Source organism: Myxine glutinosa, chromosome 5, assembly GCF_964187855.1.
Source record: "Myxine glutinosa chromosome 5, kmMyxGlut1.1, whole genome shotgun sequence".
Classification (NCBI taxonomy): domain Eukaryota; kingdom Metazoa; phylum Chordata; class Myxini; order Myxiniformes; family Myxinidae; genus Myxine; species Myxine glutinosa.
The window spans coordinates 161,294,001-161,310,091 of record NC_136265.1 but is presented as its reverse complement, the minus strand read 5'-3'; the positions used below and the strand labels follow the sequence as shown (position 1 = coordinate 161,310,091).

Genomic DNA, 16,091 nt, shown 5'->3' with positions numbered 1-16,091 from the left:
CCTTCAGACAGGGAAGTAAAGCCAACTGTCCCATCTGCCTTGGTTGTGGACATTAAAATATACGACGGTATATTTTGAGAGGAGTGGACCATTTCCAGCTGAATTACCTGCCAATAGATTCATTGGGATAATCATTTTTCGTTACACTGATCTTAGGCTCATGGAGGAGCTTGAACATACATCACATGTAGGCAAAGACTGCAGACGTGTGTACTTCTGCATCAATTATAAGGATGTAAGTGGACGATGGACAAACACGCATGGTATATAGGATTAGAACCTTATAGTAAGGGCATTTTATGAGATATTTCACAAATCTGTTAACTAAATTGTTACCAAAAAATTTCTTCACCAATATGTTTGTAAAGGTGTGTATATGTTTGTAAAGGTGTGTAATAACATGTGTTAAAAGTTTGAAGTTCAACTCCCGTGGGAAACCCAGAAAAAAAGCTGTTGAATTCGGGTACCGAAAAATTATTTTCGAGAATTTTTATTTTTTTTAATCAGCCCTTAAGTAACTTATGAGGGGTCAAATAAGGGTTTTTCATGATTCTGAGTTGATTGTTAACATTTATATTTCACCACAGACACTCCTTTGTGGAAAAATAATTTCTAATTATATATTAGTGTGCTCTGCTATTTATTACACTAAAAGTGTGCTCTGCTTTGCATCATTAGCATGGATTCTCTTCATCCAGCCATTCCAGTTGGAGTGTGGGAACTCAGGATCGTTGGCTTTGATCACCCACCCCGGTGCCCAGAGTGTGTCACCTGGAGTGAGGAGTGGCTGATCATGAGCCAGGGAGGAGGAAAGCTCAGCGAGGGGGAGAAACATGATCGCGTTCGTTCCTATCTGTTTCCTGTTCGTAAATGGAATAATCTTTACTTCAGTTCCTCTCAGGATCTTAGCTTTGTCGAGTGCCTTCAACTTCACCCGGGGGAAAGCTGCTGTTGTCTGTGGATCTGGCAAAGGTGGTGCCGGAGAGGTGACTTCGATCCAACCCATTGAGTGAAAGGGAGTGTTTCCGTGAATAGAGACAATGTTTAAATCTATATTGTCTCCAACAAACTGAGTGACTGCATTGTTTGTTTCCCCAACCTCCATAAAGACCACCTGATCATTACTTGACAATTCACTTTCACTGGCTGGCACTTTGGCTGTCATCACTGATTGATCCTCAAGCGCAGCATCAACCGCAACCTCATCATTGATCTGTTCATCGGTTTCCTCCACAATGGTGTCAAGAGTGCCAGAAGTATCTGGAACATCATCTCCACTCCTACTATTAAGGAAGCAGTATTTGTAGTTTTGTGTCTCCGTGTAAGACTCAGTGTATCCCAGCCGGTGGAACTTGTTGAGCATCCATTTTGACCCAAATCTATGATCAAGTTGTATGGCAAGCCCCATTTGGTGTGGCAATACTCCAGACCGAGGTCGACAGGCCTTAATAAAATTCTGCCCCCAAACGGCAACTCTTTCGTCTGTCTTGACAATCGGTCTCAAGAACATCTGAAGGCTTGCAGGAACAAGTGTCAGCTGACTATCGATGTCAGTCATACTGTGTGTGGTGGGGTATGACTTTGGACCTAAATCAATCAAGGCAATATCATTGGATATTAACTTGAGTGCCGTCTTTATGATCTAAGTCTTCTCATCTCCATGGTCAAGATTAGCATGATTTCTCTCGCAGAATATTGTCGGTGCCATCTTTGAGACAGAGTACATCTGCCCTTCTTTCCTGTGTTGTGAAATACAAGGTGTCTTCGTATTTCTCTAGAAGTTTTATCTTTAGCCAATGCTTTGAATAAGAAAGGCTCTTCTCTGGTGACTGATCAAACTCCTGCAGCTTTTCATGGACTTGGTCCATGTTCATTACCCCATGCTCTAATTCTGAGTCTAACCATTCGCAGAATTCAATAAAAACTGCCTCTCGCTCCTCATCAATACTCCTCTGTCCTCTCTTCCTTTTTCCTTCCTCATCAGTCTTGGACAAACTGTCACCTCTCGCAAACATAAGTTTGCATCGCAAATGGTAGTGTTTCTTCTGCTACCAAGTCGTTGATCCCTTCCAGGCGTCCAGTGACTTCAGTGCCCCAGTCATCCCCGCGACTCCGTGCTGTCTTCAGCAAGCTTGCCTTCAGTGTATCTGCAGTCAAATTATCTGGCACTCTGTATTTCTTTCTAGCTTGTGCTGGATTATTTTTGTGGAGCTGGGCTGGTTGGTTGCAAAGAATGCATACATCCTTATACAGGAGGTCAACTGACTGTGATCTTCTAGAACTGCAGCCAGTTGATGAACTGAACTCACAAGTAGTGCGTCTTCTCTTCAACTTTGATGACTCTTTCTCTGCCTTTGATGCTTGAGCTGACTTCTTGGTGGTTGCAACAAAGTTGTTGTACAGATCATTTTTACACTTCTGGTGGTACCTCAGTTTTCCTTCCTTTTGAGCCTCCTTCATACGTTCCACAACAGTAACATTTTCGACAGTTTCTGCTTGTTTCAATAAAGTTGAGTATCCCTTTGGAGTTGCCTGTATGAGCCTTTCAGCTGGTGTATCCGAGCGTGCACAGATGAAGCAATTGAGCACAGGTGGAGTAACGTCTTCATCCATATTGCTAGACTCCATGTCCTGCAAAGTAGAAAATGAGATATATTTAGAAATTATTTTTCCACAAAGGAGTGTCTGTGGTGAAATATAAATGTTAACAATCAACTCAGAATCATGAAAAACCCTTATTTGACCCCTCATAAGTTACTTAAGGGCCGATTAAAAAAAATAAAAATTCTCGAAAATAATTTTTCGGTACCCGAATTCAACAGCTTTTTTTCTGGGTTTCCCACGGGAGTTGACCTTCAACATTTTAACACATGTTATTACACACCTTTACAAACATATTGATGAAGAAATTTTTTGGTAACAATTTAGTGAACAGATTTTCATATGTTTCCCTTACTATTACACATTGCAAGTGTTCCTTGCATCATGAGCCAGAACTGCAGATGGGAATACCAACAGATCAGGGCAAACCCAGAAGAGGATATAAACGTAGTATGGTAAGTTAATGTAAGAGAGAAGTGTGTGTGTGGTGTTTTATAGCAATGGACCGTGTAAGCAGATAAATGGAGTGAGTGAGCAGTGTGAGCTCCGTTCCTCTGCTGACCGAGGGAGTGAAGGTCCACAAATCCATCAACTAATTCTGGCAGACGCGAGGCTACTTTAACATCCATCCAAGGGACGACACACACATTGATGAATCACCCAACCAGGATGACAGTTTATAGCTGGGTCGGGATTCTAACCCAGGTTAGACAGCTCAGAGGCGAGTGTGCGCACCTATAGGCCAGGTGGGAGCCGGGGAAGGGAGCTTGCCTAATTGGAGGACTGTAACAGCTATTGTTGAACTTGCTGCACGCCGGTTCTATGCAAAGTGATGTGTTCGTAATTTAAACGAGGAATACAAGATTGACTCCACAGAAATTCTTGCGAAATGCATTCAATGGTTGCATTTGCCCTTTAAATAGTTTTTTTTTTTTTTTTTTTTGTATACTGAATCGAGGCTCGTGAAAGAGCCAACATTTACTTCACAAACAAATCAACCAGACAAACAAAATATATAAAAAGAGGGAGCGGAAGACAAGATGGGGAGAGAAGGGGAAGCACACAAACACAACATTTGAGAGCAGGGAGAAGTGAGGGAGGGAGAGGACTTGGGGGGAGGAGGCGTGGGAAGGGGGGGGGGGGGTGGGAGAGGGTGGGCCGGGGGGGGTGGGAGAGGGGGGCCGGGGGGGTGGGAGAGGTATAAAACACAAGGACATCAAGGACTTCCAGGACAGAAGTTGGTATTTCAAAAAAAGTGTAGGATTTGGGGTGAAATTAGCAGGGATAGAAAAGATCAAGGTTTTGGATGGGGGAAGATAAGAGATGGTGGTGAACAGCTGTTTTAAAGACCTGGAGGGTGGAATGGGATTGAAGAGAGTGAGGGAGTTTGTTCCAGAGGCGGGAGTAAAGAGGAATGAAGGAGTGAAGGTGAGCAGAGAGTCTTGATTTTGGCAGTTTAACCATAAGAGGGTTGCATATCAGGATTCATAGTTATTTCATATCAGGATTTAAAGGGGATAAAATAATTAAATGATGAGATCTAGTAAAGCTCAATGTTTTTATATTTGGATTAAGTTACAATTTAAGACAAAAGTGACTCATGCATGCAGAACTGTCATGCCAAGGTGTCCTGTCGGAGAGGTAACGTATAATCGTTAAGTGTAAATATTGGAATGGTTTTTTGGAAACTTTCCCTCCATTTTGTCTTCCAAGAACTCCCATCCCACTCTGCGAGTTAATTTTCATATACAGTGCATTCAGTGCATTCGTGCACATATTCAGTGCATTCGTGCATTCAGTGCGCCAAATAAAAACTGCCGTGCTTTGCTGTGTATCACAGTTCGAGCAGTTGAGTCCCAATTTGAATGAGGTTTGGGGCACAGGTGGTGCATGCGGAGTGCAGTGAGTGCAGCAGGTGGTGCAAGCCAGTGGGTGTTGGCATCTCAGCGAGCAGGAAACTGTGCAGACAGGCCTTTGTGTTGTCGCGTCCGGCACCATGCAGGAATGCAGCTCAGTCCCGTCTTGGCTTTCTCCCCCACTGTCCTCCTTGATCAGCATTCCCATTGTGTTAGCTTACCTTTCCGTGCATGACTAATCCACTCAGCACCTTGGATTTTCATTTCGAGTCACCTCACTGTACTGCTTAAAATAAGTAAACGATTAAAGATCATTTACCCACCCTGTCCATTCCTCCACTGCCGCCCCTTGTGCCCTACTTTGTTATCTCCATCTCAATCCTCCTCCATTTTGCTGATGACTTCCATCACTCCAACCCTGTTCAGGTAGCCAAGATCGAGTATACGCGGAAGAGGAGGTTAAGGATGCGCGAGACGGTGGTGCAAGTGGAGGAACACCTCGCGTGCCAGTGCCGATGTCGTGCGGACGTCACCTGTGCACCACATCAAGGTGAGCAGGAACACCGACGTGGTCTTATTGGCAGAGCGCCCTCATGTGGTACTTGCACCGCAGTCAGGATCACATCTTCAGTTCAGCAACTCTTTCCTGCCTCTCATTATCCATTTACACATCCTCTTACATTGGATTATTTTTCTGCCCGATTCTTCTTCTTCCTCCTCACAGCATTTTAAAATCTAAAGTACCTATTTAAGTTTTGGGGATTAATACATTTTAATAAACGGCAAAATATTTCCATTAAAAAACCAATAAATAGCCTGCAGGTTTACAGTCATTGTGGTCACAACGGTAAGATAAAAAAAAAAACCCTCGCAATTTAACGTGGTGGTGCAGAGGTGGTGCACTTACCTCTGAGCTGCTTATTCTAGGTTTTATTCCAGACTTTACGATAAACTTTGGGTTGGTATTTGCAGGTATGGCATCACAATGTGTGTGCCGTCCGTCATCCTTTACATTGAAGTTAAGCCGGGGGTCCCATCTGCTAGCATAAGTTGGGGGACATTAGGGATCCCACGGTGTCTTCCACCAAGAACAAACGAGTTATTGCCACCACCCTGAATAATGTGCAATGTCTGTCCGAATCACCTTCAGTCCTGGCCAGCCAGTTCATGAAAGACCTTGAGCAAAAGGTTGCCTGGCTGTCAATCTAGAAGGTTGCCCACAAGAATGTAGGAATAATTGGGGCTGTAAAGTAGTAGTAGTATTTTGGTTTTTTAGAAAAGTCAGACTCTTAGAAAACAAGGTTTGAACTGAAATGGTGGAGCAATAAATGGGCACAACCAGCAAAGGAATGAATGAACAGAAAGAAGAGAGAAGAGGGGAGGAAACACCCAAAGCAGCAAGTATGAGAATTAGGTTATGAAGGATTAATGGAAGTAATAAAGATCATGGGTCAGGATGGGTTAGGTAGGTGGTGGTGCACTGGTTGCTTCAATCCCAACTTCGAGGTGGTTCTGTAGATTGGAGCATGAAGAACAAAGGAGTAGAGGTGTGCAGTGAGCCTGGATTTTGGATGTTGAACCAGGAGGAGGTTAGTGGAAAAAGAAAAGTCTTGCATCCTGGAGCTTCTGGGTAGGGTCGGAGGACAGAAGGCAGAGGGAGGTAGACTGGTGAAGAGGCGGAAAAAAAAATCCACCGACCTGCCTGCGATGTGAAAACAACAGGCCCTGTGCTTCGGTCTCAACACAGGAAATTCCAGTAATGTTGAGAGCTGTAGCTTCCACAGGATCCTGAACAACCAGAAGCAAGGCTGTGGTGCGGACAAAGATCAAACGAGTTATTGCGAACGGACAGTTATCAAAGAACGGACAAAGATCTTGTAAATGATGAGTACCTCTAATTTCTCAAGAAAAGACTTTGCCAAAGAGAGACTGTGCAGTCTGCGGCTGGCTTTGAAGACCAACTTTGCGATGTCGTTGGTCTCGAAGAGGCCACAGCTGATAGTGAGGCCTAGAAGTTCAAGAGACTGAACCTCTTCCAGTGGCTGATTGAATGAATATGAATGAATGATCGTTTTAAGGCCATTTTCCCCACTAGAGCGGGGGTTAGCCTTGCGGGCCCCATGACAATCATGGTTCCCTGTTTCAGGCAATGTTTTTATGGTCGGATGCCCTTCCTGACGCCAACCCTTGGTCACGCTCTTACGATGTGCAGGGATACGGTGTACCTATTCTAAATCGGGGTACACACCGTGATCATTCATCCCAGCAAGCTGGTACTCAATTTGCCGACCTTGGAAGGATGACAGGCTGAGTCAACCCCCCTGGTGTTCATTCAGCGATGACCGGGATTCGAACCCAGGATCCTAGGATCCCAAGCCGGCACCCTAACCGCTAAGCCAACACCAGGGTTCCAGTGGCTGACTATGAAAATATATTAGTTTGACGTTCCTTCTGGAGCAACAGGATGAGACGGTGAGCTTTTCCTGGATTAAAGTACATGTTCCACTTATCGGACCAGCATGTAATCAATTCCAAATCTGCAGGAAGTGGCACAGCTGTTGTCTCCCTATCAGTTGGATGGGGTACGATATGACTGTGTGGAGTCATCTGCAAAACGGAAGAGATGGTTTTCCGTAACATCAGAGAGGTCATTTATACAGATGAGGAACAAGACTGAGCTCAACACAGTGCCTTGCGGAACTCCAACCTTCACTGAGAGAGGGTTCCATTAATGGAAACACGTTGACTGTGAGTGGAGTAAGTCAATTATCCAGGAATGAAGTCGGCCTTGAATTCCACAGGCAGACATTTTGGCAAGCAAAGCAGGATGCCAGACTGTGTCGAATGCTGAGATGTGTCCAATGAGACGGTCCTGACTTCTTGATTGCAATTTAGGGCCTCCAAACATTACTGAGAGAGGAGCAGAAACGTGTCGAGTTGTGACCAGAACAAAATCCAAACTGTTGGTTGGTCATCAGGTTGTTTGTAAAATGGGAAAAATTGACATCAGCAGCAGTGATGGAGTCGATGACTTTACTTAAATTTGGAAGTAATCTCACTGGTCTGTAGTTGATAGGATCTTGCACCCTTCTTGTAAACGAGAGTGATGTTTTTGACTTCCTGGTGGCCAAAGGACAGAGTGAAAATGGTCAACAGGGAAGCAAGAATGGCAGAGCAGAATTTGAGAACATGGGCACTGATGCCATCTGGGCCCATTGCCAAAACAGGGTCAAGGCTGGAGAGACCTTTCTCTACTTTCTTCGGTGAGAAGGATACAAAGTTCTCATAGACAGTAGGTAAAGGGGGTAAGATGGGGACAGAACCGAATGGGTTGGGTACATGAGATTTGGAGGCAAACACAGGGTTTACACATTCTGTATTTCTGTCATTTGAGATGAGGGATGGGATGGAGGGAGAGCATACACCGTAGACAGACGTGATGAGGTGCCACCATATGGAATTAACTCGTTGCCCTCGGTCGGGTTAGCTTACCATGCTGAGAAAGCAACCTGCTTGACAGCAACTGCCTCTCTACAGGGTTGTGTACCAGGGCTTAGAGGATGGATAAAAGAGCTACAGCTGGGCCACAAATGAGAAACGAGTGGACGGTATAGCAGGCAGACAAACATTAGATGGTGTACGTAGCCAGAGGTATTCCACAGGGCTTTTATGGGTTAGTGGACATTACATCAACCTATTTTGAAGGAAACAAAGGGGAAATCTACTAATTTTTTTTTTTTGGTATACAAGATCGAGGCTCATGAAAGAGCTAACATTAATCACACAAAAAATCAAACAGACACATAAAACATATAATAAGGGGAGCGGTAGACAAGATGGGGAGAGGGGGAAGGACAACAAACACAACATTTGAGAGAAGGGACATCGGGAGATCTGTGGGAGGGAGAGGGCTTGGGGGTGGGAGAAGTATAAAAGACAAGGACATTGCTAGGACTTCCAGGAAGGAAGTTGGTATTTAAAAAAAGTGGATCTGGGTAAATTGGTGAATGTCTGGTATGTTTGATATGTACATTGTCCCTCATTCTGTCGTTGCATGCATCTCCCTTCCCCATCTCACCCTCCCTCCATTCAGTGTTCAATGCAGCCCAATGCCGATGCATATCACGGCGGAGAGGGAGGCGTCGACGTCCTCGATGCACGGACGAAACATGCATGTCAGGTACAAGTCGCATGTCAGGTACAAGTCTCGCACTATGTGCCAATTGAGTGGACCGTTCGAGGTTGATTTTTAGGATCATTTATCTCGGTTCGACTCCAGGATAAAAGGCTTAGAGTTCACTTGGGAATGGTAAAATTGGATGTTTTTGATTCGAGAGGGTTTGACCTGGACCAGGTGAGTGGTTCAAAATAAAAACGCCTTGCAAGAACAACTCTCTACCAAGTTGAACCAACATGCATTGGTTTTGCTGCAATAAGCACCTGTATTATTACATGGAGTGGAACTAAGAGGAAAATAGGTTACCATTGTTGACTTATAAAAGGCTTCCCTGCTTTAAAGCAAGCTGCTGGCGGTGTGCGGATCCCCCGAGGGCAGCCGATGCTGGCAGCAGCAGCAACAACAGCAACCAGTGGAAATTGTAAAGCAACTAAATGTCTACGTCGCGATTGTTTTGAGTTTCCCTTTCCAAGCGCACGTCGGTTTTTCTCTTCCGTTGCTTTGTGTGTTGTTGTCCATCTCTCGTTGTTTATGGGGCCCTTCGTTTCTTTCCGACCCTTAACTGGGCCACGGTTGATTACCAGTTCTCAAACTTATCAGCAGCCGATTTCATATCCTGAGGAATAACGACTTGAGCACTTAGAAACCAGGTCACTTAATATATACCTTTTCCCAAGTGTAAAGTCATTTGGAATGCCCTCTTGGAACAAGGGAAGGCAATGAGTCAACCACAATGAGTGTACTTCCTCTTGTGCACCCCCGCATGGATTACGTGGGGACGAGATTTGGTGGGGCAGGTAGATTATCTCACCCTTTCGGTCGTTAATGAGCCAACTGGACTTTTACCAACAATGACGTGGCAATTCCTCCTGCGTCGACTTCCTGAAGATTAGAATCCCCATTTTTAATGCTACTGCCATCAGGGGGCTACATCTCTTGCCCTCCCATTCGGCTACCTCCATTTCCCATATAAATCAACTTTAAGCATTAATATATCGGTTAAATGCCTTAAAGTCTTAGTTGATCAATAGATCATGAAACAGCCAGAAAATAGCTCGTTATCGAAAGCTAATTTGGGGAACATTTTTACCCCATCAACAGCTGAGCCTCATTATCCTGGAGTCGAACACCTCCAACATCAAAAGCAGAGGCCCTTTATTCCTGATACATGAAACGCCCTGCAAATCATGCCTGCAGGAAAACAGACTTTTTTGGAATGCTGGTCACATTTTTCCATCCAATCATGTAACTTTGTTTAAAAAGATTGTCCAAGCGAATGCGCATATGTTGAAAGTTTTGTGTTATTCACTCAAGCGGTTGTGCAGAAAACGAATTTAAATACAAATAAAGGGGAAAAGGTGAGGGTCTCGGCTGACTTTCCACAACATGGTCAAGGATGGATGTGGACACGTATTATTAGTTATTAAATTTATTGGTTAATACAGACATTGTGATCTAGCATTTACTCCATCATTAACCTTGTCGATGCAGACGAAGCAAATTATCTTAGTCACGTGACTCTTGATAACACTGGGTTTAGTGTGACATCCATATGCATTGCAATTTCCATCAGTGCCTGGTTTGTAATTTCATTGGAAATACTAGGCCAAAGCCTTGGTGCCTGTTTTGCAGTTTGCTAATGACTGATCTTGACTGTGGTGTATCGTGCAGGCAACCAGAGGAATCAATAAGGCAAAGCATCTCTCCTTCCTAACCCCGATGTGAGGTTGGGAAGGCAGTTCGATCGTTCGTTCATGGTCCTTCCACTTCCTCGCGGTCTCGCTCTGGATAACCATCCATCCTCGTGGGATGGCGAGATGGACTGCTGGATACTGCAAAGATGTTGGGATGTTTTCCTCCACCCAGGACGAGTCATTCCGAGCAGTGCTGGATCACCCCTAACAGATTGGTGTTCATGGCTCTGATTGTGAAGCAAAGTGGTGCTTCGCCGTAGTAGGCGGTGAGGAAAAGGGTTGGTTTGCTTGAGGTTGATGTTTTTATTTCATCAGTGCATACCTCGTATATGTAAACAGGGTGAGGAAGCTCTTATAATGGCATCCATGGTAAATAGGTAGCTCACCTTGCAGCATTCCATGTTTTTAAGTTATAGGTTCAAACCAAAACGACCGTCTTTCAAATCGCTAAATGTTGTCCAAAACTTATTCCCGGAAGATATTTATTTTTTTCATATGTATCAGTTGCAAGAAGCCACAACCAATACTGTTTGCGGGTAAAATACAGTAAATTATTTCCCATAACTTGGTGCTTTGATTGGCTGTGCCATATTGGGATGGCGGCATTAAATCAGAAGGGGTTTGGGGTGGTGGGGGGAGAGTTGCAGTAGTCTGTTTTCTTCTCCAGCCCAAAGGCCACAATTTTCAACTGGATGGCCTAACCAACATAAAGTCCTTTATTTGGAAAGTACTGTGGAGTCTTATGAAGTATGTCAGTCACTTTAATGTACATAGTCTTGGAATATTTTATATATTTTCATTTGTTTGTTACTGCTTTGTGAATAAAGTACGAGCTGTTACGTTGGACTTTGCAGCTTCAGTTTGAGGTTGATCAACCTTTGTCAGCAACAGGTAAGGGGTCCTCGATATATTATGCATGTACAATATATCCGGTGGGATCAGGCATAAATTATACCATATTTGTGTACATGTGTATACAGACTAATCTTTTCGGTCATTTACTGGGACGGGAAGAGCTGTACAACTTTTGCACTGGAAGGATAGCTTAAAGGTACTCACACTCACCTCAAAGCTGTCTAGCCTGGGTTTGAATCCCGACCCAGGTATAAACTGTCATCCCGGTGTTTCATAGGCAATCATTCAATGTGTGTGCCATCTCTCAGATAGATGTTAAACTAGGCATCTCTTCTGGTAAAAGTTAGTTCATAGACGATAAAGATCCCACGGTGTCCTCCATGAAAAGTAGGTGAGCTATAGGTGGCACCATGAACAAATTACAAATTCCTGCTCTCACACCAAGGGGTGTTGCATTGGTTGTACAACTGCATGCACAGTACATGATGCTAACCACAGCAATGTACTGCATGGGGAAAAAATCAAAACCGAATGGCATCGCTGGGATTGGATCTGCTGAGTGGAGGATCTGCTGTCCCCCCTCCCCCATCACGTGACCAGATCCTCAGCTCCGATTGGTGGACGGGTGTGAGGGACATACATACATAAACGGGATGGACAAAGAAACGCTGTTCCAGACGGCATTGCCCTACGGGCTTCGCCCTAAAAATATTGCTGCTGAACCAAGTGACTGATGTCACCAATTTATCGCTAGATCACGCTCGAGATTTCATACTGATCGGATCAAGTGTTCGACTTGTCGATTTATGACGTCATAATGAAAGCACCTATGACATCACTGACGTGTTTTCTCCATGGGGAGTACTTTACAATGAGTCACCTTCCAATTTTTTTCAATGTAGCAGTTTCAGAGATAGAGGTGCAAAGTTTTTCGGTTTTCTGAAGATGACGCTCATACCATGTGACCTATGATGCCATAACTATTTTAAAAATTTGACAGGAGGCACTCCTGTGGTGAAAGATTTGTGCCAATCGGACCAACAGTTGCAGAGAAAACGAATTTTAAAAGGAATAAACCCGCATAATGCCGGCGGACGGGACAAACATACATATGGACAGACAAACGCTGTTCCAGACAGAATTGCGTACGGGCTACCCCGTAATAAACATACAAACAATATAGGAGCCTCAGATTCCAATTGCACTGAATGTATGACAGCTAATGAAACTGTTGTTAGACAACTGAACCCCTTGATGTTTATTGATGTACATGGGGCAGACAAGCTGAAAGATGGAGCAAGTATGTACCAGTGAGTGGCAAGGGATCAATAAACAATTCCAGGTGGGGTTGTTCCATTTGTCCAGCACAAAGCTAAAAACAGGGAAGCATAACCAAAGGGCTGGAAAAAGACCACATCTTTCAACGTGCAAACAAGGAAGAGTTCAGGAATTATGTACAATTATTAAACACGAGTTAGTTGTTTCACAAAACGTTGTTTCCAGTGCAGTAGCATCAAAAAGTTATGGAGTAGAAATAATCACCGGAACATGAGCTTGAAGTGTCGGTGCCACTTGGGGGAGGGACTTGTGAATGGTGGGAGGGGCTTGTGAGAGGAAAGAAAACCTTTTCAATAACAAGTCTTGATCTGTCATTTGGGTTTAGCAAGGCCAGTGATAATACTTAGTCCAAATGCATTTGCAGAATTACAGTGCAGAACCGGCCACAGATGTATGCAACCACATCCGGCCACATCGCAATTGTGCAAAAATCAAAGTGCAAGTCTCAAAGCAAACTCCCGTTCAACTGTGCAAAGTTGGCATGCCGGTTGATTGAATGTGTCACCTTTAGCGAGTTCGAATGAAAAAACAAAAAGCAAGAAGCCGAACTGTTGCAACATTGCTTCGTACTCGGTACACAGACAAGCTATAAGCGTACGGGTGGGTGAGGCGTACCGTTTCCCAGGAGCTCACGAGAAAATGTTACCGAAGCAACAGCATATGGACTATTGGTAAATCGTGAAGGGCCACGTGAGGTGGTAAACCAAATGTAAAAGACGTTTACGCCATGTATCACAAATAAAATATTTTCGATGATATGATGAAGACTGTCGGGATGGTAATTTTGTCTCTAATGTGAAAAATATAAGTACTCTGTCATGTCACAAAACTAGGTTTTGTTCTTGGAGTTTAAACCCAGATCATTGCCATTTAATTAAAGTTGTTTTTTTTCCCGGCTAACCCCTACTCCAAGCACAGCCAGAGCAAGTCCATTGACACGTAGCTTGATATGGACGGAGAAGGCAAGATGGCATCTGTCTCGGCATGTGCCACCATAAACTTTAAAGGACCCGTGTAAAAGCGCAACAAATTCTCCTGGCTCCAGTATCTCTGCTTCACTGACCTTTCAGGACTTGCTTAGCACAGCAGCAGACAAGGGTCAAAGTTCAGATGGCTGAGTACCAGACAGTGGCAAGGCTGGTACAGTGGATGCACCATAAGCAACGTGTATTGGAAGATTCAACCCGGGTTCTGAAAAGGAATAAACAGAAGAGGGGTACACACATGTTAAACTTGGTAGATGGTGGGTAGGGGAGGGGGGGGGGGCGGTAGGTGGGGAGAAGAGAGAGAGATGGAGACATCAAATGGTAGTGGAATAGAGAAAACAAATGTATTAAAATAGAAGGTTGCATACATGGTACAAATCTAGGATTTGATCTCCAGGATGGAAGGATTGTGGTCGAGGATTGCCAGGATTATCTTGTCCATGTACTGCCGTAGATGGAAATTTATATCTTCCAGTTCCTTCAAAGCAGTCATCAGCTGTAGAAAGATCAAATGGAAAAGGAATGCTCTTGCCAACTTTACATTGGAAACAGAGATAACATGGAGATCTCTCCAAAAAATAATAAACAAAACCCCATGGAGACAGTGTTCAAACCTGCATTAAAACAGTCAGTTTTGGACACCTCAAAACCTCGCCAAAGTCTCACCTCGTCACGTGACACCGAGTCTATCTCTGCAGCAAGTGAGTGCGATTTGGCCGCAGCAGAGAAGAGGTTTTTGGCTTCGTGAAGGCTCACGCTGATTATCTGTCCATTTAACTCCTCATTGGAATCTCTTAGCCTGCGGTTATCCTGCCAGGAATGAATGAAAGAATGAATGAAAAGAATAAATGAAAAGAGATAAAAGGTCAGACCAATGCGGATGACTTTACAACCGGTGGTGTGGGTATTTTGGATCGTAAGATCAATGAAGCACCTGCCGCAGCCTTCGCACTTCCTGCTCAAGCTCGCTTTCCCGAGTACGTGCTGTGTACTCCTGCAGGCCGGCTCCGGGTCCGCGCCCACGCCCCCCTCGCTCAACCTCCAGCCTGAACATCTGTAGGTACTCGAGCTGCTTGCGCAAGTCTTCTATCAGCTGTGGAGCAGGATAAAATTAAAAGGAATTTTCAAGTGGCTAGGAATGAAAAAGAATGACAAAAAAGATCAAAGGATGAAGGAAAAAAAACACAAGATGGAAGCAGCAGCTATTTAATTAGGAGTAAAATACTTGTAAGGGAAAATATGTAATGAAGCTGGTTGACCCTGTCAAGAACTAAAGAATAAGAAAAGGATCAAAACGTCGGTGTCTGGTCATACGGGAGAAACCAGAAGCAAGATGATCACATGTGAGATTCAAAACTATCGTGCGATTAAAAGGCATCTGAGTAATCATCCCAAAGAGACTACATGTGATATCAGTTTAAACCACAAGGACGACATACAAAGGCATTTGGGCCACTTGGGATGTCCAACGTAATGCCGATGAAAAAGCTGTCGTGTGTACGTATCCCCTAAAACAGGATTAAACTAGAACGGCACTTGGGAGAGCACATACGTACCTCCGCCTGAACAGTTTAAGTTTGTATCCCACTGATAGGTCTGATCTGGATTCGGACCTGAACCAGAATCTAATCGGCTTGTGCTTGTCACCTAACCAACTCGTCGAACAAATCTCGTCATAACTCATCATAACTTTTTTGAAATATTGTGCTGCATAGCGTTTTTGGCCGTGTCTCTCAATGGTGAAGAATCACTTGAAAAAATTCTCGGATCTGGATCTTCACCAAAATCCAATGAATTCGTTCTTGTCACAAACCCAACCTCTCCACCAAATTTTGTCCAAATCTGTCCACATGTTTTTGAGATATCCTTCTCACAGACAAACAGGCAGACAGAGGTGAAAACATAACCTAAATCCACCTTCGGTGGTGGAGGTAAAAAAACAAAAAACCTCCCCGCCGTTTAGCCCATCATGCCTGTGCCATATTCACACACCGGCACACCCACCGAATTCAGGTAGTCCTAATTACACAGCTAACCTCAAGCAAGGAATGAATAAAGCAGTGAATAAACAGCAGTGAATAAACAGCAGTGGATAAAGACAGATATGCAGGAATTCATCCAGAGTTTCAAAGTTGAAGACAGCCATCAACTTTGGGCAGGAGTCATCTCCTTTATGTTACTCGCTCAGTTGGTCGTGCCGTCCCACTTTGAGCGGCTACCAGTTTACAGACAGTATGGAATTTGCTGTAAATAAAGTCAAAAGTGACAACTACCTTATCTACAGTGCCGTCCCCCTTTGATATACAAACACTAAGGCAGGCAGGGTGGAATGAGTCTTCATTGTTGATTGACTAATTCCGACAGAGGGGAAAAAAAGTTTTTTTTTGTTTTTATCGAAATAACTCTCAACTTTCCCATGTCCTATAGTATTGAAGTAGTTATCTAAGCATAGAAAAAGAAACACCGAGTACATTCTTTACATTCTGGTTCACAGTTAACCTGGTGGAGGAGGTTGCTTCATGTCAGCTGTAGACACAAATGAAAGTCTGAACATGGTCTCATCACTGGAGAGACCACAGTGGAA

At 44.1% G+C, this 16,091-nt stretch overlaps 2 protein-coding genes across 4 annotated transcripts in view; one reads left to right on the top strand and one right to left on the bottom strand.

The window, feature by feature from the left end:
- LOC137426845 (platelet-derived growth factor subunit A-like) overlaps nt 1-11,167 on the top strand; it is a 30,260-nt gene extending 19,093 nt beyond the window's left edge. The window contains exons 5-7 of the mRNA XM_068115800.2: nt 4,884-5,007; nt 8,551-8,637; nt 10,306-11,167. Of these exons, the coding sequence (XP_067971901.2) occupies nt 4,884-5,007; nt 8,551-8,637; nt 10,306-10,325 (231 nt within the window). The 3' untranslated portion in view covers nt 10,326-11,167. The remainder of the gene's footprint in view (nt 1-4,883; nt 5,008-8,550; nt 8,638-10,305) is intronic.
- A 1,259-nt stretch (nt 11,168-12,426) lies between these two features.
- RAB11FIP4 (RAB11 family interacting protein 4) overlaps nt 12,427-16,091 on the bottom strand; it is a 41,517-nt gene continuing 37,852 nt past the window's right edge. For all 3 annotated transcript variants that reach the window (XM_068115801.2, XM_068115802.2, XM_068115803.2), the window contains 4 exons: nt 14,442-14,600; nt 14,174-14,317; nt 13,876-14,003; nt 12,427-13,712 (listed from right to left, as the gene is read on the bottom strand). In XM_068115801.2, coding sequence (XP_067971902.2) covers nt 13,887-14,003; nt 14,174-14,317; nt 14,442-14,600 — 420 coding nt within the window. In that variant the 3' untranslated portion in view covers nt 12,427-13,712; nt 13,876-13,886. The remainder of the gene's footprint in view (nt 13,713-13,875; nt 14,004-14,173; nt 14,318-14,441; nt 14,601-16,091) is intronic.